General features: G+C 38.8%; 3 protein-coding genes across 6 annotated transcripts in view; 1 reads left to right on the top strand and 2 right to left on the bottom strand.

Annotated features, from left to right (window-relative positions):
- The window catches only part of osbpl6 (oxysterol binding protein-like 6), a 37,752-nt gene extending 31,366 nt beyond the window's left edge, over positions 1-6,386 (top strand). For all 3 annotated transcript variants that reach the window (XM_034128841.1, XM_034128842.1, XM_034128840.1), the window contains 7 exons: positions 230-293; positions 470-548; positions 1,788-1,932; positions 2,016-2,160; positions 2,303-2,429; positions 2,743-2,865; positions 3,424-6,386. In XM_034128841.1, the coding sequence (XP_033984732.1) occupies positions 230-293; positions 470-548; positions 1,788-1,932; positions 2,016-2,160; positions 2,303-2,429; positions 2,743-2,865; positions 3,424-3,535 (795 nt within the window). In that variant the 3' untranslated portion in view covers positions 3,536-6,386. The remainder of the gene's footprint in view (positions 1-229; positions 294-469; positions 549-1,787; positions 1,933-2,015; positions 2,161-2,302; positions 2,430-2,742; positions 2,866-3,423) is intronic.
- Positions 6,387-7,194: 808 nt separating this feature from the next.
- On the bottom strand, positions 7,195-15,031 carry prkra (protein kinase, interferon-inducible double stranded RNA dependent activator). 2 transcript variants are annotated; one of them, XM_034128734.1, is made up of 9 exons: positions 14,933-15,031; positions 14,728-14,797; positions 12,927-13,102; positions 12,138-12,219; positions 11,152-11,230; positions 9,903-10,020; positions 9,731-9,825; positions 9,459-9,621; positions 7,195-8,606 (listed from the first exon to the last, which is right to left on the bottom strand). In XM_034128734.1, the coding sequence occupies exons 2-9, from the start codon at positions 14,778-14,780 to the stop codon at positions 8,449-8,451; spliced, it is 924 nt and encodes a 307-aa protein (XP_033984625.1). In that variant the 5' UTR covers positions 14,781-14,797; positions 14,933-15,031; the 3' UTR covers positions 7,195-8,448. The 2 variants fall into 2 exon arrangements, with proteins under 2 accessions (XP_033984625.1, XP_033984624.1); XM_034128733.1 differs by having other exon boundaries at positions 14,728-14,948.
- Positions 15,032-15,899: 868 nt separating this feature from the next.
- Positions 15,900-23,761, bottom strand: casp10 (caspase 10, apoptosis-related cysteine peptidase). The gene is made up of 13 exons (XM_034128732.1): positions 23,566-23,761; positions 22,546-22,816; positions 21,603-21,708; positions 20,416-20,551; positions 19,703-19,776; positions 19,512-19,560; positions 19,185-19,207; positions 19,068-19,098; positions 18,879-18,974; positions 18,668-18,759; positions 17,956-18,067; positions 17,352-17,850; positions 15,900-16,767 (listed from the first exon to the last, which is right to left on the bottom strand). The coding sequence occupies exons 2-13, from the start codon at positions 22,806-22,808 to the stop codon at positions 16,611-16,613; spliced, it is 1,638 nt and encodes a 545-aa protein (XP_033984623.1). The 5' UTR covers positions 22,809-22,816; positions 23,566-23,761; the 3' UTR covers positions 15,900-16,610.
- Positions 23,762-24,531: the final 770 nt, after the last annotated feature.

Here is a 24,531-nt window from a genome sequence, read left to right as displayed (position 1 = left end):
ACTGGCATTGGAAATTTCTCTTAATTTTTTGCTTACAAAAATCAGAAAAGATGAATTCATACATCTTTAGAGAATCAACAAAGATATTTATTATATTATTTATTTATAATTGTTTCAGCTCTAATACATTCCTAGTGTGTAAATGTGTTTGGAGACTAGTATAAATGTACATGATGCATAATCTCAACAACAGCAGCTGTCAGACTGTTTATTTGATCTGGTCTCGCAGGTGAGCCACCACCCCCCCATCTCCGCCTGCCACTGTGAGTCCAAGAATTTCACCTTCTGGCAAGGTAGGCACAGACCTGATTAGTGAGGGGTCTCCTCACGGGACAGTCTCATTTAGGTTCTTTGATATCCAGCTTAACATTTAATGATTATTCTTTATTATATATTGAGAAGAAATGCAAGGATTTGAGTGAGTATGTTATATTTAAGATGTGATGTTTTTCACTTTCTCCCTTTCCAGATGTGAGATGGAAAAACAAGTTCTGGGGAAAGTCTATGGAGGTTTTGCCGATCGGGACCGTGAACCTCATGATTCCCAGGTAACTTTGCATACTGATTAACCCTAAAGCCACAGATGTCCTCAGACCTTAAAGGGACAGTTCAGACTTTTTGAAAAGGGACATTGTATTATCCATAGTCAGTTAACTACAGTAGATGGAGGTCTGCACGCCGCCAGCTTTAAGGAACAGACAGTACTTGCAAAGAAGCTACTCAATGTATTTTACGGGGAGTAGTTAAAGATGTTTTAGCCCCTAAAACAACTATATCATTTTAGGGGAATTCTTTATTTAGAGTGCTTTCACCCTAAGGGCATCCCTTTGGGTTGTCTGAGTGCACACAGGTCTCAAAATATGTGAATCTTTCTCATCTCTAAGGTCGCATTCACACCTAATAGTCCGCTTCTCTGGTGCGCACCAGACGACAGTTTGTTACATTGTTTCATTTTTCAGAAGGTTCGGTTTGCGTTCACACGGGCAAAATTCAAACGGACTATAAACTTTAAACACAACTCATGTGCTCGGAAATGCTGTTCAACAATTGGTCGGACATTAAGGGGGTAAAAACGCAAAACCCGGCAATTTCTACCGGAGCCTCCGCCATGGAGCATCGGCAGGTTATTTTCATGCTGTTGTTAATCTGGAGAACATATCAACAGCAACGGCGCATATGATTATATAATCAGACAATCAGACAAAACATTATAACACATATAATGAGAGACGTTCTGCAGTAAGGAGGGGGTTTCACCGACGGCAGGTGGCTCTGACTTTTATGTATAGTTTTTAGTTTGATAGTTGTTTTTACTTTACACGACACTGTTCAACACCACATTCTGCTTCACTCTTTCGCTAACGATTTTGAAGACACCCGCGTTCTTGTGACACGTAAATACTACGCTTCCTATGTTTTGGTGCGGACTGCGTTCACACCAGCGATGAACCGCTCCAGAGTTCACTAGCAAGCGGTCCGAGACCACCTATTTTAGCGGACCAGAGTCCGGTTGTTTAGTTCACTTAAGAGGTCTCGGACTGTGTTCACACCGACCCCAACAAACCGCACCAAGCGGCTAAACGCACCAGGGTTCGATTCAACCGGACTATACAAGGCTGATGTGAATGCGACCTTAATCTAATGTTTACTTCTTGGGCTATCTTTGGTCAACACTTTAATATGAAATATCTATTATGACAGATTCATTACTTGCTTTCACCTTCATGGGCTTATGTCATTCCTGCAGCACACCAGCCAATCTGCTGATCTCGTGTATTTTCATTTAGGTTTGGAGATCAATATGAATGGAACAAAGTCACCACCTGTGTGCACAACATCCTCAGTGGCCGACGGTGGATCGAACACTACGGGGAGATCACCATCAGAAACACAAAGAGCAGCGCGTGCCTCTGCAAACTCACCTTTGTTAAGGTAAAACTCCTCCAGCAGTCCCTGTGAGGATGTGATTACAATCCACTGCATTGTAATAAAGGAACCCACTGTTTGTGTTACAGGGAAACTACTGGAGTTCTAATGTGAATGAGGTGCAAGGGTTTGTGATGGATCAAGAAGGGAAAGTCATCCACAGGCTTTTTGGGAAATGGCATGAGGGTCTTTACTGTGGTGTCCCACCTTCTGCCAAATGCGTCTGGAGGCCAGGTATGTGCTGGTTTACTGGCCATACATTTTTTTATCAGAAAATGTTGTTCCTGATGCATTGCAGAGGACGGGCTGTGCGGAACAAAAGTTATCAACTGAGACGATTTTATTTTTTGTTAACATTGTTTCCTCTGCTCGTCAGGCTCCATGCCCACAGACTATGAGCTGTACTACGGCTTCACCAGGTTCGCCATCGAGCTGAATGAGCTTTGCCCCGAGCTGAAGGATGCTCTGCCCCGTACAGACGCCCGCTTCAGGCCCGATCAAAGGTGCAGCGTCACATCTCCTGCTCCCAATACACTGCTGCCACAAAGTGCAAATACTGTACCACTCATTTCCCAGAAACAGATTGCAACATGAGTTCATCTGCTTGTTATATTGCTTTTTGTCTGATGAGTGCAGACAGAGATGACCTTTATAAAGTGTCAATACTCTCACTTTTACTTATCATTCAAAGTTGGCTTTTTCAACTTTGAGAAGCCAAGTTAATATTTAGGTTTTGTAAATTCCTGTGCTGTTGCTGTTCTTGTACAGCATCTCACTTACATCTGATTAACTGAAATGTGATGTTTGGTCACGCAGGCATCTGGAGGAGGGGAACCTGGAGATGGCCTCTTCAGATAAGCAGCGCATTGAGGACCTGCAGAGAGTCAGGAGGAAGTGGAACGAGGAGAACAACATCAAAATGGAGCCACGCTTCTTCAAGTAAGCACAGAGATTAGATGTGTATTACTCTGTGTATGCACAAAGACAGAAATGCACATATTCATTATTTGTATCCAATTTATCAAGCGGTGTATAGAAAGGGCTCATTATTTTTTGCATATTATGTCACAGGTAATTTCATAAAATGCAAACTAAATATCATCCGGAAGTCATAGTAAAGTATGTTTAACAAAGTAATAAAATATCATATTAATATATCATTAAAACATAAAAATTCATATAAAAACTTGTATAAAATTCATATCATATTATTCCGTCTATTCTCTACTATTTTCCCTTCTTTTTTAAATGTAATAAATAAGAGAATACTTAACATTTTCATGTTTCGTCATAATTTTCCTTTTAAATCTCATAGAATATACAGTTCATGCTTTTTTATGTTTCCAATCAAATTAAGACTTAAATCTCAGAAATTCTTAGTTTTCCTTTGAAGTATTACCCCTCTTCCCACGGCTCCGTACATATTTTGTAACTTTTAATGCCCCTTCTATTCTGTCCTAGTTTTACATTAACATGTGTCCCTTCTCCCTCTTCCAGGAAAGTGGTTGATTCCAACCACAGGGAGCGGTGGGTCTCCAACAACACGTACTGGGAGCTGCGCAAAAACCCCGGCTTCATCAACATGGAGTCTACGGTGAACCTGTGGTAGCACACGGAGAAACATGCATCCGTCATATCGTCATCGCAGGCACGACAGCCGTAACCTATGCACAATGAGGTGTAGAGAGGGACATGTTGAGAGAGACATGTTGAGAGAGACATGTTGAGAGGGACATGTTGAGAGAGACATGTTGAGAGGGACATGTTGAGAGGGACATGTTGAGAGAGACATGTTGAGAGGGACATGTTGAGAGAGACATGTTGAAACGTCCGTGTGCAGGGAGACGAGCGGCCGCAGAGCTGAGGGACGTCCTGATGCGCAGAGACCCTGCGGAGGTCCTGCTGCCACACGGCCATCCATCCCTGGAAACATCCGGAAGAATCACCTTCATTGTGCTTGTGGACGCTGAGTTGTCACGGCAACAATCGTACCACTCCCATGTAGATCTCTCCTCGGCTCCTTTGACTTCTGAGTATGTCCTTGCCTTAAAAAGACACACGATTAAGCGCTTTATCGTCGAAGCCATTTGATTTCTGACAGCAGTTCGGGTTAGACTAATCTATGAAGTAGACCTTTTGATTACCTACGATACCTACGTGCATGTTTAGAGAGCAGCTTTCACTGGCATAAAGCCGCATTTACTGTATCAATTATCGTAGAAAAAAGGTATTTTTATAAAATATCTTGGACTCAGAATTTAGTGAAATATCATGTGAATTGGCAGATTTCATTTATTTTTGCCTTTTTTTTATACTGTTGAATCTGTGTGATAGCAGTACTCTCTCTCGGGAAACAACTCATTCAAAATAATCTGCAGTGGAGGAGAAGTATGGCGTCCATTGATGGAGTAACAGCGGCTCTCAAAGCTGATCATGGAGGAGAAGTGGGTTTTAAAATGTAAATCCTATTCTGGTGTTTTGGACATGTGACGCAGGATACTACTACCTTTAAGGATGTTTTCTTTTTTTAAAAGGTCAACACACATCTGTCATGGAGTCCGTGTAAATAGAGGGACCACCCCACTTGTCTAACTTTAAACATTGCTACTTGAAACCAACTCCTCTGTACCACATGGTTACACAAATACACACATAACTCCCTCCATATATAGTAGGTGCACCGTACTCACGAACGTCAAACACTTTCCCCATTCAGAGGTCTCAGAAAAGATGGTGTAGTAGGTTGTAAAGACTGTGAGGCCTTCAGAGACACTCGTGATTTTGAGCTTTATAAATAGACTGGACAGTGAAACATGAGGAAAACAGATACATATTTCCAGCACGAGGCATGACTCTCATCTACATCCAGCTATAGAAGTCGTACAGTTCTTTTGAAATGTTCAAAAAGTTGTTAACTAACAAATTATTCATTTTCTGAAAAAAAATACTACAAATTCCCATCACAGTTTACCAAAGCAATGCCTTTAATTTACATCCTCGTTCTGACTAACAACCAAAAACTTAAAATGATATGAAACAAAGAAGAAAAAAAGTAACCAGCAGCTGTTTTGGTGTTTTTCTTACTTAATTGCTTCCATTGTTAATCAACCATTAAATAGGAATTCATTTTTCTTTTGATAAGTTACATAATTATGTTAGCACTCCCATGACATATAGTTGAAACACCAGAGCCACCTGCAGGCCGTCCCATGAACATACAGTTTCATTGGGTCAACAAAATAAATATTTACTGAAATGTTTAAGATTTTAAAGCCAGTTGTGTACGGTAACAAAAACACTGTGGAAGAATCTCAATGCGTGTGATTCCCCAGAGACTCTACTGCTATGGTTTATGCAAAGCACCAGTTTGCATTTTGTGTATTTATTGCAAAGCAGCTTTAATGTTTTAACTAGTGTCCCCCTTTTGAGTTACAGAGGAACAAACTATAACACACACACAAGTAGCGACACATTGTGTAGGGGATATTTAAGTTGATTCCCCTCTCTTAGGGTGACGCCACAACAGGAAGAAGTGAATATAAATATGAAGAGTGAAAACTATGTGAAGCAAATCCATCTTGTGTGCACTGTCCATACGGTACTGTAGATCACACACACCAAAAGGGTAGTACTGCTTTGCTCTTTTCTTTTTTTTAATGTGCTTTAAATTCTATCACAAACTCAATGCTACAATTTGTTGTCGTCGGTTTCACTTGCTGTGCCTTAATGCATTTATTAATGCCTCACAAACACTACTGATAGGAAACCCCATGGCAAGAAGGTATTCCGTTAACAAACTCCACACATTACCCAGGCTCATCGAATGACAACATGAACTGAGGATAGAGGTGATGTCTAAAGTCTTAAAGGGAGATGACTTTGACTTGGAAAAAAAAAAAAGGAGGGACTGTAAAACGCTTGCAGAGGTTAAAAGATGTTGTGCACTGCTCTGCTTCTCCAACATGTAACCAAATCCTTTTTGGTGATCACTGTAAATACGGCACATTTAGAAGATGGGTCACGACTGCAGAAGCTGATTTCTCTATCCTCCTACAGATTTTTTTTTAAGAACAAAACTGAATCCCAGCAGTTGTGTGTGGATGTAGGAGAAAAGCTTTGCATAGTGTTTGGCATCATAGTCAGACGGTAGTAAAAAAAAAAAAAGGAAATCATGAAAACCTCTTCATCACGATTCTACCTGCATGTCTAGACAACTTAGCCTGCCAATGAATGTTGCAGATGCCTTACTAAAAGATGTTTTTAGTTTGACCAATTAGACTCATTGTTTGTGTTTAGTTTTGGACTGACATTTATCACAAAGCACTGTCAGCTCAGTTCGTTTCAAATCTATTTCCTGATGGGTACCTTCAAAAGTGCAATTTTAACAAAGTACATATCTTTCCATGAACACTGTACACTGCTGCTACATAGTGCTTGTTCTAATAAAACTGTAAAACTCAGAAGATGGCGAGTGTGGTTTATCATAGATCCCATGGAAGTCAATTCATTTTAATGTTAGCTTATAAAGCTGTTGTGAGGCGGCCAAGTTACATATCATTGTCAAACACACTTTCCAACAATTTGTCGTAAAAGGGCAACTAAGCATCTGTTATCAATGAATGTAACGCCACTTTTGAATGTTGGGATTCTTTTTGATTGACAGCAAATACATTACAAATATTGTACCAATATGTTTTCTAAATTGGTGAATATTTCTATAGAAAACTGGGCAAGTCCAGAATTGTCTTTAAAAGAAACCAGACTTAAAGGTCCCCTATTAACTATTTTTCAACAATATATTATAGATCTCAGATATATACAAAACATGTCTCTGAAGTGTTTGGCTCCAAATACCAAGCAGATCACCCATTGTAGCATCCCATAATCCCCTCTGTTTCAGCCCCGTTTGAAAAGTGCTGATTCTGTGTCTGTCGCTTTAAATGCAAATGAGCTGCTGCTGGCCACGCCCCTCTGTGAAGTGTTTGGTTAAATAAATACACAATGGTGCTCTAGGAGGAGATTCAGGTGATAAGGCTGGCAGGCTTACCATGGTTGAACATTGTGACATCATAAAGTGGCCAAACATCTGATCAGCTCATTTTCAGACAGGTTTTTATATAAATGGATCAGGAAAAAAAGAGAGAGAATCATTTTTCCTGAAACTTTTCAAATCTCTTTACAGAGGGGACACATGTTTATGTATAAAAGACATGAAAAAGTGGATATTGCATAATAGGTGACCATTAAAAATCACTCAGCTGACACTTGTTAACATTTAGTGTTTGGGTTTATTTTCTGTTTTCATGTTGTTGCTGCTCCGCACCAGGGATACTTCCATACAACAGTCAGTAAATGCATTTAATATATCACAAATACTTTGAGGCACACTGCAAAAAATGGCAACAGGATGGTAATATGAAGTAATGTTTTATATCCATTTAAGAGTTAACCAGATACAGACAGCGAGGCCTGCACTGTAGATTGCATACTGACAGCGGAGTGTAATCACTGCAGCCAATGCAGTACAGACAGAACAGCCACACCCTCTCTGCTGATGAACCCACAGGGGCATCACAGTAGAAATAACAAACATTTGTAAACCAAAATGAATACCCTTTTTTTTTTTTTATATATATATATATAACACACGTCAAAATAATCTCAATTAATCTTCATGTTTGAGTTTAACAGAAAGGCAAATATCTCTGAAGCAATATGAATGTTTAAGATCTTCGATTGGCTCAATACAGATCAATATATTGCTACAGGGAAAAACTGTAATAAAAAAAATAATTTAAGACAAATGCAACCTAGAATTATCTGCATCCTCACAAACAAAGAGGCAAAAACAACACAGCTTGATAATTACAGCTTAAAAACAGGATAGTTTACCCCAAAATCAAAAACACATAGGTTTCCTCTTAACTGAAGCGCCATCTGCAGAAGGAAGCGTACTGTGATGTTAGCAGGAGCAGTCAGAAAATACAACTACTCACAACAGAGTCTGGAGAAATCGGTGCTGTGGACTTCCAAATATATTTATTATAACAATCTTTAACTCACACCAAGACGGTCTAGATTGATAAATAGCACAACAAGGTACGAAGTAAAAAGTGCATCTTTGATTTTGGGGTGAACTGCCACTTACAACTAAACATATACAAAGTTAAAAGAACAAGTGCTTTATATTATTCACTCTTCCTACTTAAATAACACGTGTACATTATCCTAAATACATAACGTTAGACATCTCAAGTAAAACATGAAATTCTTCAACCTGAAGACAACATTTGATTTGGGTTTGATTCTTAATGTTGATCCCATTTGTCTCCTCACAAATACTGCTCTAAAAGTTGCCTGATTCAAGTCTGAACGTCCAGTTATTCGGCTCCCGATCTGCTTTGTGATACACATAATTATAAAAATATAGCTCGACTTCATCCACGGCAGGAAGACTAGTGTGAAGGATGATGGATGATCAGCTGATGTGTGACAGGTGAAGCAGGAGCAGACGTGGAGGTGTTACTTGCTGGTGGCCATGATCTTGATGTACTGCAGGGCGCTGTGTGCGGCGTCGTTGTGAGCGTTGCTACAGGAGATGCCCGTGCCGTGGCACACGGTGACCGGGGAGGTGGAGATCTCCGCTAGACACTGGTACTGCCCGTTCACCGTCAGCTCATCTGAGGAATACACCAACAGGCTTTACAACTTGACCTAAAGACTAAATACAGTGTTTGGGCGCTTTCCATTCAGCTCATTCTACTTCCTCCAGCCCAGAGAGGGGTTTATGATAGTACGTATGTTCAGCAACACCCATTAAATGTATTTATAATCCTTATATTATCTTTCTATAGTTGTTAAGATTATCAGTGCGTTGTTATCCAAAACAGTTTGTTATTTTATCTCATTTATTACAGCATCAGTGTCCACTCTCACAGCAGGGTATCAGAGCTGTGATAGGTTATTGCTTATTTGATCCCAGCATTCCCAGCAGCGTCACATTAAAAGCAAAGGCCCCGTCAAAAAAGGATGGGCAGGATGACAAAAAAAGGAATGTCTTTGTATCAAAATGTCTGCAAAGAAATTGAAAAATCTTTACATTTAAAGCGAATGGACAATTCTGCATGTCACGCTGCATTGTTTTGTAAAGCAGGCTCACGCACTCTTTCTATTTTAGTTGAACATTTGGGGTATTTGGGAGATCCCTACATGTTCTCCACAGCATTGGTTAACATAAATCCTACTATATCTTCCTGAACCTGAAAAGACCAGACTCACCGGCTGCCTTTTAAAATAAACTGATAGATATTATTTACAGAATGTATAGCTGGTTATAATTCCTCATCTGTTCTAGTTTCAGTAATAAGCTCATTTCAACAGTCTACTGGTGTTTTACTATCAACAGATCTATAACAAGAACTAGAGCCGCAGTCAAACGGCGTCCAGTGTTTTCTTTAGTCAGAGGAGCTTAGAGGAAGGCCCTCTGTATCTTAGCAACCCCAGCAACACTACTACAGTGTGTGTTTTCTTACCAATGTCAAAGTATGTGACCTCAAAGCCCTGCTCCTTGGACAGCTCCAACATCAGCTGAATATAATCTGTGTTTGGAATGCTCAGCGGGTTTCTCCTCAGTAAATTTATGTTCTCCGCCGACGAGTTCCTTAAGTTCTCAAATCGGACGCTTGGTTTAGGAGTCTGGAAAATAAAATATAACACAAATTAACGACAATTATCACCAAGAAGATTTGCTAAGAAAAGTTGCCTCCAGTGGTCACTTTGCAAAGGGGAGAAATATTTGACATACCCATGTGATTTCCGAACAGCCCGACAGACCTTGAAGCTTTGACACCATTTTCTCTGCAGCTGTCTTTTTCGCCACCTTTTTTGAATTCCCTACAGCTGTCGAAACACGAGACAAGGTTAGATTGTGAACAACAACAACACAAAATGTTTAAATGTTGAAAAGACACCCCTACCTTTCTCTGACAGGGACTCCATTCGACACGTAACAGTGAACTCTCTCTTGTGTGGCGGGCCAGCCTCCATTAACACGGTGTAATCAGGAAGACGCCATCCTCTCTGCAGCGCCAACTCCTGAAGGAGAGACACATGGAATGATGAGAAGGGAAATCTGAGTTAGTGTTTTTATAATGTATTTATTTTTTACATTTCACTTAATCGGTTGTTTTGTAACAAGTGTGTTATGAAATGCCTTGTGATTGTACTGAGAACCAATATTCACAAAGAAAGAAATACAAAAAAGGAGAAAAATGTGGGAGAAAAAAAAAGGAAAAATACAGTTTTTATAGTTAAAGGTAGGGTAGGTAAGTTTGAGAAACCGGCTCGAGATACACTTTTTGTTATATTCCATGGAATGCTCTTTACATCCCGATAGCAATGAATATCTCAAGTGCTTTGACAAAAAATCCATAAAAAAATGTCATCTGTGGAAGCTGTAGTACTGTAAAAAGCACGACCAATCATTTTAGCCGGCCCGGCTAAAATAACTGGATGGCCTACCTGCCTGTCAGCCTTCCATCTGTGCACAAACTTATCTCGTGCCCTCATTGGTCATGTGCACGTTCGTGTGTGTTGGAAGAGGGGCTCTATAACGAAGTGGCAGATTTTCTCCGGTTGTGTATTTTCAAATTCTAGCGCACTCGAGCTGGTTTCTCAAACTTACCTACCCCACCTTTAAGGATATATTGCTATTGCTGCATGCCACTTTCAGTTACGGCCTGTCCACACGGCGGCGTGCGTTGTCGCTTGCCATCGGGGGGGGGGGGCTGAAACTCGACCAACAACATGAATCTCCCGCCCCGGACACACAAGCACGCGGTTTGATTGGCTAGAGCTTGTACTGGCATATGATTCGATTGGCTGACGCTTCCGCCGAAGCTTCAAAAGTTGAACATTGCTCAACTTTCGTCGCGAGCAACGCGAGCAAATCTACGCTTCGCTCCCACAATGCAGTTCGGCGAAACGTGACGTCACCCCATTCAAAGTGAATGGGCAGAAGGGTTGAAGCTTCAACGCACGCCGCCGCGTGGACAGGCCGTTACAGTTTAATAAACAAACAAGATATTTAATCTCTGGAAGTAAATACGTTTATGAAGCTTTGACTACTTTTGTTTTTTACTATTCAACCTGGAAATAAGTACACATACTAATTTGCAATATACAATAGCTAATAACACACACACACACAGGACAGCTGTGGTTTACCTGCAGTATCCCCACTGAGTTGGGGTGGTTGTTGGTTTCTGATACGACACCGTTGCTCTCAGACTTCACGGGAACCTTCCTGTTTGAAAAATGACGTCAAAGTGATTCCCACAGCGGTTACAGATCAACAGGATGTCAGTTAAACAATTTTATTTATGTATTTATTTAGTTTAGTTCAAATTTTAGCATATGTTATTTTCATTAGATCTCCTGCCACTAATTATTTTATTATCAACTGATATAATACATTATTTAAGTCTAACTCCAACTCCTAAAGCCAAAAGAATGCAGTGTACTACCTAGGGATGCCAGCGATTATTCGATTATTCGTTACAGTCTCCATAATCGAAGATTATTTTTAAAATTCGATTTTATTTATATATTTTTTTATTAATATTTATGTTTTTCTTTTTTTTTTCCTGGTTTGGTTTCAACCAAAATATAGACTAATGCTAATAATAGTAATAGTATTAATAATTGTAAATGACCATTGATCACACCACCAGTTTGTTTTACTGTAAACTTGGAGGAAGCCAGCAGCGCAGAGTGCAGACTGCTGCTGCAGCCTGCTACACACTGACCCCGCCCCCCCCCCCCCCTCTCCGTCACACGTGCGATTGAGTTATTGGTGACAGAACAGTGAGAACACAACTAAAGATGAACAGAGCGGCACGTCCACAGAAGTTCCAAGAGTACTTCGAACTGACAAGTGCAAATGAAGTCAAATGCAAGCTCTGCGAAAATACTTTTTTTTTTCTCTCCCGCGGGGGGGGGGGGGGGGTCGAATAATCGATTAATATTCGCCACGGCTGTCCGATTTTCGATTTTGATCATGGTCAGTTTCTGGCATCCCTAGTACTACCATAGCAGACGCATTCATTCATTCATTTGACAGAAATTGTATTTCAAAAACGACTTTAAGTATTAATCGATCAATATTCGCTGCCAATCAGTTTTATTTCTGTAACACTTCCAGCTCTACTCACACTGCTCCAGCGTCTATCTGCAGAATATTGAGAGCCGCCTCTGCCGCCTGGTGTTTAGCAGCCTTTTTACTGGGACCTTGGCCTGAAACAAAATACAATTACAAACACATAAACACAAAAGTAAATATGGTGTCCTGTAATACAGACAGCAAAGGTTAACCTGGGAGGCTACTGGAGAGGACATATGGGAATAGAGAGACAAAAATGTCCCATTTCAAAAGCATACTGTTTTTTGAAGTCGATTAAAAACTGGATTATTTCTCATCACCTCAACATTGATAGCTTTGGAATTATTTCTCATCCTCTCTTAACCTGCTCTGTTCTTTCCCTGAAGTCAAATAACTTAGTTTAAAAAAAAAAAGTTTACTGCAGCAACCGCCACGTCTGTAAACAAAGATAACGCATTGCTTGAGTGCTCTTTCTGAATTTTAGTCATAGGATTTTTAACTCAAATAAAAACACCTTTCCCAAATGCATGTTCCTTTTCTTAGCTTCAAATATATTTCAAGTCAAGTCTCAAGTATTTTTTTTCATGTCAATCATTGTTTACTTCATTATAATTACTAAGTTGTATCACTTGAAGATTCTTGAATAATAATCCTGCATCTTTCTGTCATTCATTTTGTATCTGAGTGCACGTGAATCTGTGTCTGTTCTTTGGGGTAAATGGAGAGGAGCAGTAACAACAGTCAGTGTGTGTTGTCTGTTTATTCTTCCTTGGCTGCTGTCACTTGAGACTTGAAGAAAGCTCAGGTGACAGGCAGCTTGAAGTAGGAGGCGGGACAGTACCTGTGCATAACACATCTCCAATCTTCACACTGAAGATGAAGCTGGGCTGGTGAGCCTCTCCTTCAGCCTTCTCCATCACGTACACAGGGAGGTTGCCACTCTTGGTGCCATATTCATGCAGGATCTGAATAGGCGTTTTCTTGGGGTTGGTCCTCTGTGATTCATCTGAATTCAAGCTGTCAAACAGTGTTAGAAAAATATCACTCGTCACCGGCTTGAGATTCAATATCACGATACATGTATTTATTATCCTTGCAAGAATGGAAGTAGTCTCCCTACGGGCTGTGTCATCATGCTATCGTATGTAAAACACAGTGTCTCATGAGCTTCTTCTATGTAATCATACATCCGGTTACGTACACAGCTACGTAGGGCCTGTTACCATGTGCTTCTCTGATATTAGAAGAGTAGAACAACCCTGCTCACAAACACTCACTCAGGAAACCATTCTTCAATTTTTTGGTGTGAATGTTGTGGTAACAATATCAAAAGCAGGTTGACAGTGGATGACATTTCATTGTAATTATGTAAAAGTGTCATTGAAATCATAAAATATATCATCATCAGGGATAAAACGTATTGCTGAGCCACCTGAGCCCTTTGTTCTGCGCTTCGATATATAAGTAAAACCTTAAACCAATACATTTTCCCATTTGTGAGGGATTTATTCCTTTTGTGATAGTGCCAAAAAGGGATATTTCATTGTTGTACACAAAACTCCAGATCAGAAACTACTATAAGGGTTGTTCAAATATGGCCCTTTCTGTGCCTCAGAGACAATCTTCTTAAAACAAAGTTTCAGCTTCATAAAACCTTTATTCTATTCGGGGAAAAATGTGAATTATATTGATATTTAAAATGCTAACTTTAACTGTCAGCTAGTTAGTTACACCATAATAAGTAAGGCTGGAACATTATGCCATATTACTCTGCCTAACCAGGGTCTTTAAATTACAAAAACTCGACATGTTAAGGTTAAGGTTAGTTCATTTATAAAGCACATTTCAGACAAAAAGGCAATTCAAAGTGCTTTAAATAGGCAATAACCAATAAGTATTAAAAAACAAAATATATTTAACAAAAAGACAATTCACAAAGGAGATAGAAATGAGTTAAAACATAGACTTTGTAAATACATATAATGCTGCAAGAAGTTCTGAATTGCAATGATAAAACATAGTTAAATGACCACATGAGTGTTTTGGCTAACAATTTAATAGTAACTGGATAAGAGGGTTTGTCCATCACACGTACGTTAGCGAGCTAGTCTCATCAGTGAGGACGTAGAGGCAAAATGCCCGGATGTGTTGCTCTCTTTTGTAACGTTAGCTCTCAGACGTTGACGCAGTTAGGTCCTGTCATTCAATTAAACATATGTGTTATCTAATGCTTAAAGAGAGTCTCTAAAGAACACATTTGGAGCTTTAAATATACAAAATATAATTAAAGAATGGCTGCCTTTTGATGGCAAAAAAACAAACAGAAAAGCATTAAGACCTCTAGTCGTAACCAAGATACCCTTCAAAATACAGCTAACTTTAATAACTGTTCTGCTAAAAACAGCTTGCAACATGTGTTTCAGTTGTCTAAAATGTATGTCGAGTTTTATTGGTAATGTTAAGTCAATATTTCACTGTGACTGAGAAACTTGACAGCGTTCATTCAATCATTACTAGCTAACGTTGTGTATCATTATTACAAGACTATGCGTCAGTAGAACCGGTTGGTGGTAACATTGCCAGCATTGTGTCATTAATGTAAAGCAAACGTTAAACAATTAGTAATTAATAAATCAACAAACCTCGTGTCTGCGCTGGTTATCCCTGCTGGTGATGTATATCCTTCTTGAGACATGTTTATAAATGTCTGTCCTTTTGTGTGTGAGAAAATGAATAAAGTCTCAGACACGAATTTGAGATGTTTTTCAGGGCATCAATTTGTGTTATTATGAAGAATATGAGGTGAAGATGCTAGCAGTTCTTCATGGTAGCGGCCGGGTAAAATACCGAATTCAACATCATGTCAACATCCGGGTCACCAGCGGGTCACCTGACACCAATGAGAGGAGAGAGATGTTCAGCGCCCCCTGCTGGTGATGGTGCCTAAGTGTTTTTGCAATAGAACATAATTCTTAATTAATGGTTACAAAAGTTCAGTTATATTTTACTGGATTAAAGTAAATGTTTCAGAAAAAGTGGGTTTCTTATTAGTATACAGTCAAAGGTGATTCAAGCATTCTCTCTGTTCGTCTCTCTCCCTCCATTTTATGTTTTACTTCTACAAACATTCGGTTAAGAAAGATTTCTCCATGTTAAGCCAGTATATTTCATTTTTTCTAAATTTGTATATTGTTGGAATATCATTTTATAATTTTTTTTAAATGTATAATATGAGTGAATTGGAGAAATATAGAAAACATAGCCTACTTTCTTCAACAAACGTAAACTCAAAGGGGTCTCAAAGCAATTATAGGCCTACGATTTCCATTCAAATACCTTTAGCAACAGAAACCATTCAAATGTGGCATGTGAACATTATTCTGGTGTTGCTGTTTTCTTCATTCAGTATGTATTCTTACACCCTCCCAGTATTACTGTTTAGTTTACAGTTTTATACCAATACACTGAAATCTTAGCTTCTCAAAATAATACATTTCAGTTTTTTATTTCCACTTCCAGGTTCAAGAGCAGTGCAGAGCAATGCATTTGGGCTTCAACGCTCTGCTTACTCACATTCATTGATAAAAAACAAAATGTTTAAATACATTTTTGAGCATGGCTGCAGATAACACTTTTCCTAAATGTATTACTAATTAATTTGTATTTTGTTTTAATAAGTAGAAATATTGTGTATGAAGTATTTTAACATTATGAGAAATGCCCATCACAACGTCTTAGAGTTTGAGAAAACAAACACACAAAATAAGTATATGGTACCTTTGTTTGATTGCTGGAAATGAATCAGACAGAAACATAATATTTGTTGGTTTAGTTCAGTGCATATGAACAGTAAGAATGAACAGGAATTAAGAAATATTTTCACATTACAATGCATTTTCTCATTGGTATAAAATCTCTGTTAGAACACCACAAGATGTCCTGTACTTCTGATGATTGATTAATAACTGCACTTATGTATAAAGTAAAATTAAGCATATATAAAGTTGTATTAAGTGACGATAGCAAAAATAGAACAATTACATTTGGGAGATCATCTTGTGTATGGTGATTGTACCAGGAATATCTGACTTTTCATGCCTTTTAATGATCCTGCAACATTTCAATTAACATTTAAAGAGCTGGATGTTGCATAAATTGCTGGTTGTATGTGCATGATTAGCTCAAACAATTTATTGAAGTTCTACACTATATATATATATTCTGTAAAAATGTGCAGCTTTAAATAGAGAAAGGGAATTGAACTTGTGTGCATACTGTGTGTATCATACCAGGTGTATTTATACAAAAATAGTTCAAAATGTATCTATTTCATCATCCTCTCTTCTTCAAAACTACATTTCATATTCTATATTATCAAAAGGAGCTGTCTCAGGTGTTGTTGTGAAAACACTGTTAAAAACACTGCTTTATAACAATGAATCCAGCAGATTAAAATGGTGAATAGCCGATGTAAACCCCTTGTGTCTCAGGGATCATCTGACACCAGATTGTTGTTGTCATGGTCTCAGGCTGGGAGGACGGGAGCAGGGGCCTCCGGGATCGGAAAGACGTAATTCTTCCTGAGCATGGAAACTAGTTGAGGCATCTGCTTCCTTATACCATTGGACTTCTTGCTAACATCTGCATTCACTTTGGTCATGATAGACCCAAGATCACATCCTCTGGGGAGAAAAACAAAAGAAGCTTTAAGATAGTGAACTTAAAAACTACACAAATCACTTTTAATTTGTTTGCTTTTTATTTCAAAACAATCATATATTACAGTAGTAACCAAGATAAAGAGTGGAAGAAGATGTCAACCTATTGATTCAAGTCAATGTTAATAACACTCAATAAAAATACTGCATTACAAGTAATAGTGTTGTATTCAAAACTGTTATATTTAAGCATTAATCACTAAAAGTACTCAAAGTATCAAAAGTACATTAACTGATTATGCTGAATAGCATACGTCAGTATATATTATCATAAGTTATGTATTATATAAGCGCTAATTTAATTTTGTAGTTAGTCTAGCTGGAGCTAATTTGAACCAGTTTACATACTGTCAAATGGTAGTCAAATGTATGTTTTGAATTTAAAAGGGTTAACTGGATGAAAGTACTCCCTACTGAATTGTATCGGGTTAGTAAAGAGGCCTGTATATAAAGTCGCATACAATGAAAAAAATACACAACTAGTTCCAAGCACTGAACATATTCCCATTATACAAAAACAACAATTATAGATATTTTGTTCTACTCACATTGGCACCATCTGGACGAGGTTTTGGCACAATGACTGAATATACCACGAGCCACTTCTCTTGTCTCTGAAAGAGACAAAAGAAGTAACGGTGGACATTCCCAGCAGGAAATCTGCATCTGCTGGGATGGTGTCACTGGCTTTATAAGCATCGCTGAAAATAGAACTTTCTGCAGGACCGTCAGCCTCAATGTAAACAGCCTTTTGCTCACTGGTGCCCTGGCAGGCCTGGATGAAGAAGAGCTTGGGTTTCCCTGCCAAAGAGGGGCAATGGGATCCATTGACACGTTCCATCAGTCTCTTGATCTCGACAGGTTGACCGTCCACACCGTGAATACTCCCCTCCTTGCCGTGGCTGAGGATGCAGCAAACCAGACAATCCATCTGATTGTGGTTCCTATCGCCGAGCTTCTGCATCACGGACAGAATCTCATCCCCTGTAAGGTCCTTCTCCAACACCGTCTCAAAGCCGAGCCATTCAAACACTTTCCACAGACACTCTGGAAGAAACACAGACAGATGCAAATACAAACATGTATAAAAACAGACTCAAGTTTGCACCAGTTCCTTTTGAAATTTCAAAAACAAGATAAACACAAGATTACCTGCATCCAAATTGGTGCCCTCCCGTGTCTTGAGATCTCGAGCAAATTTGTAGTTGTTCACAATCAAGCAGATTCCTCTTTCTGCTGCAATCATGGGATATTTTCCCAAAACCTACAGAGATAAATACTCAACTTAGGATAGGATTTTAAGAACTGCTTACATTTTAAATGTCCAGATTTACACGCATAGGTCAGTATAGTAGTATACCTGATCTATTTTTTATATGACCGTGGATCAATGGGGAAGTGCATGTCAAAAAAGGTCTATAGCAGGAAATGTACATTTTAGGTTACAGTTTGTTCATTTATAAACAGTCCTGAATACACAATAAATTCAATGTTTTGCTTTCCGGATGCTGGGAATAAATGAGTAGTTTCCAAAACTTTGATTTGACGCTTAAAACGGTACAGGATGCGGTTACACCAGAGATCCAGGGCTGAGATGAGAGCCTGGATGAACGCAGTGCACTGACACATGTCTAATACGCTTGTGGTCTAGACGGGGTAATTATGGTTTGTATTTATTCAATCAAACAGTACAGCAGTGGTCGTTGCAGACAGACATGGTAGAGCTTTGCACTGCAGAGAGGGCACTTTTTTTTGTTTTGCAGTGGGTTTCATATTCAAACAATAGCTTTAGTGAACACACACAGAGCCATATCACTCCTTCCTTGAACACATGCACTTGTAAAATCAATATGAAATGACACACCTCAATGTGTGTGTTTGTAGCCAGAGATGTATTCATTTCAGAGGAAGCCATGTTTTTCTGAGAAGGCAACATTTCCAAAGCATCAATCCTCCCTATGGAACAGAGGATTGCATGAGGGAAGGACAATCAATTTAGGCAAAGATAAAGACACAAACATTATATATGAATAATAAAAAGGTTGGACATGAACAAAGAACCTTCTAAAAATTACCTTTCAAGGAGCCACAGCTGCTTGTTCCAATGTTTAAATCACTCAGTCCAGGCAGGACCTCACATGCTTGTCCAACGTGAAGCCCCTCTGGTAAATCTTGAAAAATGATAAAAGAGGGTTCAGAAATAATCCACTCACTGCACATCAAATGATGGAATTTTGAGATAGCCAACCAAACACAAGACTCACCCAAAGAGGTGTTTGAAGTATTCATGGTAGACTGTGTGAGCGACAAAAAAAAAGACCATTAAAGTCACGAGAAATTAAACAATGATATCGTCATATCTTTTAATGGCATGTTCTCACCTCATTCATTGAAGGGAATATTTCTGAAGAATAGAAAAAGATCATTAGTATTAAAATTGTCACTATAATGGTAAAAAAACGAAACAATATACAGCATTTTACTGTTAATTGTATAACTTAATATATCATAATTAAGGATAACAAGGAAAAATCATTTAACAAAACGTAATATGACATAACAAAGACAAATACATTTACACCCACTCTTGCATAGTCATTGCTGACATACAAGCAAAGCGTATTATGGGTTATTTATTTATTTAACTATTTTCAACACAGATAAACCATAACATGGTGATCCAAAATTATCTTTAAAAAGTATTTTACCTGCTAGGTGACATGAGGCAACCCTCTCAAGATCTAAAGATTGAGGGACCTGAAACAAACACAGAAAAAAAATCTGAACAAGACTTCATTCTCACTGCCTTACTGTTCGACAATTCAGAGATGAGGCAATAATAACATATAAGAAATCTGTCACTGAAACTCAGAGCGTTTCAAAATATCACAGAACGTACCTGGTTTTGATCACTTGGGAAGGACACTGATCTTTGCCGACCTGTTTCTTCAGCTGCAGGGCTGATGTTAGTTTCTGTAGTTGAAAAATACACACATAAACCAATAGAATCGTGATTTGCACAAAGACTAACACAAATACATGATACGTGTGTGTGTGTGTGTGTGTGTGTGTGTGTGTGTGTGTGTGTGTGTGTGTGTGTGTGTGTGTGTGTGTGTGTGTGTGTGTGTGACTATGGAGGTACTTGGCTACATTCTACATTGAGGGACAAAAGTATTTTGACACGCTCACATCTTGTGGACTCATCTCTCTTTTAGAGACAAAACTCAAGTCCCCACAGTTAAAAATAATATTTCCTTTTGTAGTAAATATAAAACATCCTTTTAAATCATAATTATTTTTTTTAAACAGTTGTCTACCTTTTTCCTCTTTCAGTATATTATTTGTATGGACCCTACATCCAAGTTTTGACTAGGTAATTGGTGCAATTGTAAATCGGAGTTTGAGATATATAATAATAATAATATAAATTAGGGAAGAGTTGGCATGTTGTGGGTATAGTGAGGTTTCTGTGCTGCTGTCCTCACCTCACTACTCTGATAATGAAGTAAAACTTTATGAAAGTTATCCTGGTGCTTTCAGAGTCTTTATTTGTGTCCTCATTCCTACATTTGTCATTACATATAGCATGTGTTACTTTTGTCTGTAGCTTACCCTGCAGTGCTTTAAAGCAGTTGATCTTCTCTTTCAACATGGGACAGACTGATTGGACAATGGTCTCCAGTAGCTTTAGATTAGTGTCATTGATGAGGTCCATGTGCTCCATCGCCAGGAAGACCTCCAGTGTGGACTGAAAAGTTTATCAGATTACAGTTTTTCTTTTACTCTTTACTGAATAAGAGCTTACTTGATGCTTATTTGATGCCTACTTAAAGATCCCATGCCATGGCCATTTCTACTGATCATAATTCCATTGTTGAGGTCTACTAAAATAGATTTATACTGTGCAATTTTCCAAACTCACATTGGTTTCTCATACAGCATCTCTGTAAAGTATGTGTATTCACCGGTATTCACTCTCTGTCCTAAACGGCTTGTTGGAGCTCCTGCCCAACCCCCCCCCTCCCTGTGAGCCCAGTGTGCTCTGATTGGTCGCGAAGCTGAGAGGCTCGTTGCTGCTCGCTGCTGCTCGCTGCTGCAACGGAGCAGACAGGCTTCCGTGTCGGCGATACAGGAGAACAAGCAAAACTCATCCTGAGCACACACAAACACTCACAGCCGAAGTAAAAACAATAAGTGTGGCTTGATATTGAGTAAGAAAAAGGTTTATAACGCTGTGAGAATGGGTCTGCGGAGAGCATTTCTCCGCGATCCCAACGTAGTAGCCCAAAAAACGTTTACCCATTTAAACAGTCGTGGTAGATACCTTGTTTGTTTTAAACATCATAAATACACAAACAACAATGAATACTTACAGGTTGTGTACCCGAATCTCCCGCTGGTCCAAACAAAGTAGGAACAGCATCGTTCTTCAGTGCCCTACGCTGTACATATCCGGCATGAATCGCTGAAAGCTTTGTTTCGTGAAAGGCTGGCAGAGGGTGCGGCCATAGCTCTGGGCATGGCTACTGGGTATCCCTACGTAGCGATACCCAGGAAGAAAATGAGAAATCTCCAACGAGGCGTTTTGGGGAGGTATTTTCTGTGTTAGAGTTTTACTCCCTACAGGGTGTACTTTGAGGGTTTTTGACTCTGCAGACCGTTTACATGCATAAAAACCTTCATAACACACAAGGGGACGGGTAATAACCGGAAAAGCATGACATGGGACCTTTAAGTTAATTGGCATAAACACACTCAATCTCAACTCCTACAAAAGGACTCTGTGATGATGCACTCACAACATTTTCCTCCAGTTTTCTACGGTCAAGCCTTCCGATCAACAAGAACTTCACATTTCTCAAGTCGTCATCAGTAATCCCCTCAGACAGGTTGTAAAGCAGCTTTCTGTAATAATAGAAAAAAAAATTAAAAGCAAGTAAAACTGTTTAATGTTCTAAAGGAGGCCAAGTGTTTAACTGGACATTAAGTAGACACCATTGTGAGGTCACCAAATACATTTAACAAAGAGGATGCACCTCTGATTAGGAACCTTTTCTATGGTATGTATGCTTAAATGCTTTCAATTGATGAGTTGATTTTTAGAATAAAACAGTAAAATTGTTTAAGCCATATTTTTTGTAAAAATGTACCCACAAATATGTGGTTCCAGCCTTTTGAATATGCAAATGTTCTGGTTTTAATGACCTTTTATGATGATAAATGGTGGTATTATAAAATGGTATGGTGTTGAAAATGTCCCCTTGAACTGTGGACTATATTTGGACATTGCAATGACCTACAACTAATCCATTCATCATGCAAATCAACTGCAGGGTGTTAGTTGCAACCCTATTTCACTGTTATATCAGCTGTAACCACGCACAACTTATTAAATCTGGCCTAATGTGCTAGAGGTTGAACATGTGAACTAATTTAAGCAACAAGTACACATATCAGCCCTGATTTTGGCTGTAAAACAAGGATAACAATTCATGTAAATGTTATTCAAATCCTTTCTACACACAATAAAATTTGTTTTGGCAATATGAGTTTTTCAACCATAGACTTTACAATTGTTTCTACACATAATTTCACAAGCTCATTCCTTTAATGACCCTTATTTAAATACTTAAAGTTATATATTATATTGATGCATTACTATAGAGATATACATTTGTTAGCACTCTTCTGGGTAATGCACTTAATTATTTACGTAAAAACAGTAAAACGTAGGCAGTGCACCTGTAAGGAGAGATGAGGTTGCTGGTTGTAAAGTCAAGGTCTCGGATCAGACGGTTGCGTTTGATGATGAGGAGAAGCTCCTTCACCAGGTGTGGTCGCTCCGCAGAGAGGTGGTCTTTATCTTGCAGATGACGGAAGAGGTCTCTGGCCTCCACTGAGGTCTGGTTTCGGTCCAGGAGGTCAGTGCAAAGATATGCAAGAGCTTTTACATCGTCCGTAGACAGGGCCTTCCCTACATCTAAGAGCAGCTTCTGGAAATCCATTTTGAGAGCTAGAAAAAAGGTGACAAACTATTTAGGCCTGGCAATAAAAATAATACATCATACCAGCTCCTCACAGATAATTTTTCATTTTATATCATATTTTTATTTCACAGAAAAATATTAAAAGCAGTAGGATTAAATATGTTGTATTTAAAATGGCCTGACTAAAACTAGTTAAAACGAAAACAAATCAAACATTACAAAAAGGGAACTTCAAAAGATTGTGCAAGATAGTATATAAGATTATAACCAATGGAACATACTGTATGTCGATGTCAAATGTGTGTAAAAGAGGTTATTCTCTCTCACAGATAAAACATTTTGACGATGATGGATGCTATTCTGGACCAGATGTATTTTATAGCCCTTTATCTACATGTTGCAAATGGTTTGTCCTATAGTTGAAAATGTCCTTTATCTTTATGTTTATCTACATGTTGCAAATTAATTTACCTTTTAGCTTTAGTGTCTTTATGGGCATATATGTGTTTGTCAGAGAGAGAACATCTGTTTAAGAAAATAAATCGTTTAAGAAAGACGTTTAAGAAAATAAATCTCATGACAAGGAAGAGATCACGTCTCTTATCTCGAACAGTAGCAGAAAGGCAACAGCCTTACATTCCATCACATGATCAAAAAAACACTCACAGCCACAGCGATTATTAAACATCCAAAGATTTTGATTAAATTATTAGCTCAACATAACCCTTAAACCAGATGAATTCACTTTCAAACGTGTCCTGCTGTGTAAGCCTACCTGTTGGAGTGTTTTTAGCAGGTCTGACCGAACAGGCTATATGTTGTCCACTTCAACATACTCCCAGTTCTGAAGGTGATCGTAAACAACTGATAAATATTTGTATAAATATTTGTTTATCAAACCGAAGAACTTAACGTAGACGTGTCAGACCGGGCGTAGTTTCTCGCTAAACCAAGTAACGAGAAGCAGGAAGTCGAAATCGAAAGTGAAACAGAGCTTCTATTGGCTCAGAGACGTCATCTGTGTGACATAATTGCCCATATTTTGATATAACTTCGGGGCTGAAGTGCTTTGACCCACTGCGGTCAAGCCAGCCTCCACTTGGGAAAACGCAGTCAAGCCAGCCCGCACGTTATATCAAAGACTTATCTAAAAACAGCGGAACGACAGCTCATATAATAGAGATTCCAAAGGTATTTTATTTTGAAACTCCACATCAGAATATCCTGATTTTCCCTGAGTGACTAGTTGGGGTGTCCTGCTATCAATCACCCTGCAGTGAAATAAGTATTTGATACTGGAGAGTTTTTGTTTTATTCTTATCTAAAATGATGATAGCTCATATAATAGAGATTTCAAAGGTCTTTTATTTTGAAACTCTACATCATAATGTCCTGATTTTCTCTGAGTGACTAGATGGGGTGTCCTGCTATCACCCTGAAGTGAAATAAGTATTTGATACTGCAGAGTTTTTGTTTTATTCTTATCTAAAAACAGAGGGATGATAGCTCATACAATAGAGACTTCAAAGGTCTTTTATTTTGAAACTTTACACCAGAATGTCCTGATTTTCTCTGATACCCCTTTCACACCAACGGTGTTTCAGGGCCGGTTCGGTGCTGGTGCTTGAAAAGCACCGGGTTTTCCTGTTCACACCGCAGCGGAGCAGCGTCATAGCTCCGGAATCCGGTTCGTTTCGAGCACCAAAAAGTTGTCCGTCTAGAAGCAAGAACCGCATACGTC

The sequence above is a fragment of the Trematomus bernacchii genome, unplaced genomic scaffold (assembly GCF_902827165.1).
Source record: "Trematomus bernacchii unplaced genomic scaffold, fTreBer1.1, whole genome shotgun sequence".
In the NCBI taxonomy this organism is placed as follows: Eukaryota; Metazoa; Chordata; class Actinopteri; order Perciformes; family Nototheniidae; genus Trematomus; species Trematomus bernacchii.
The sequence above is the reverse complement of the archived record's forward strand: the minus strand, read 5'-3'. Positions and strand labels throughout refer to the sequence as shown.

Coding starts and splice junctions, on each gene's coding strand:
- prkra (XM_034128734.1), bottom strand. CDS start 14,780: ATGTCTCAAGAAGGATATACATCACCAGCAGGGATAACCAGCGCAGAC. Junction 13,103..14,727: donor ATAACCAGCGCAGACACGAG/GTTTGTTGATTT, acceptor ACTGTTTGACAG/CTTGAATTCAGATGAATCAC. Junction 11,231..12,137: donor CAGATAGACGCTGGAGCAGT/GTGAGTAGAGCT, acceptor TTTTTCAAACAG/GAAGGTTCCCGTGAAGTCTG.
- casp10 (XM_034128732.1), bottom strand. CDS start 22,808: ATGGATTTCCAGAAGCTGCTCTTAGATGTAGGGAAGGCCCTGTCTACG. Junction 18,760..18,878: donor CAGCTGTGGCTCCTTGAAAG/GTAATTTTTAGA, acceptor TCTGTTCCATAG/GGAGGATTGATGCTTTGGAA. Junction 17,851..17,955: donor GGGCACCAATTTGGATGCAG/GTAATCTTGTGT, acceptor TGTTTCTTCCAG/AGTGTCTGTGGAAAGTGTTT.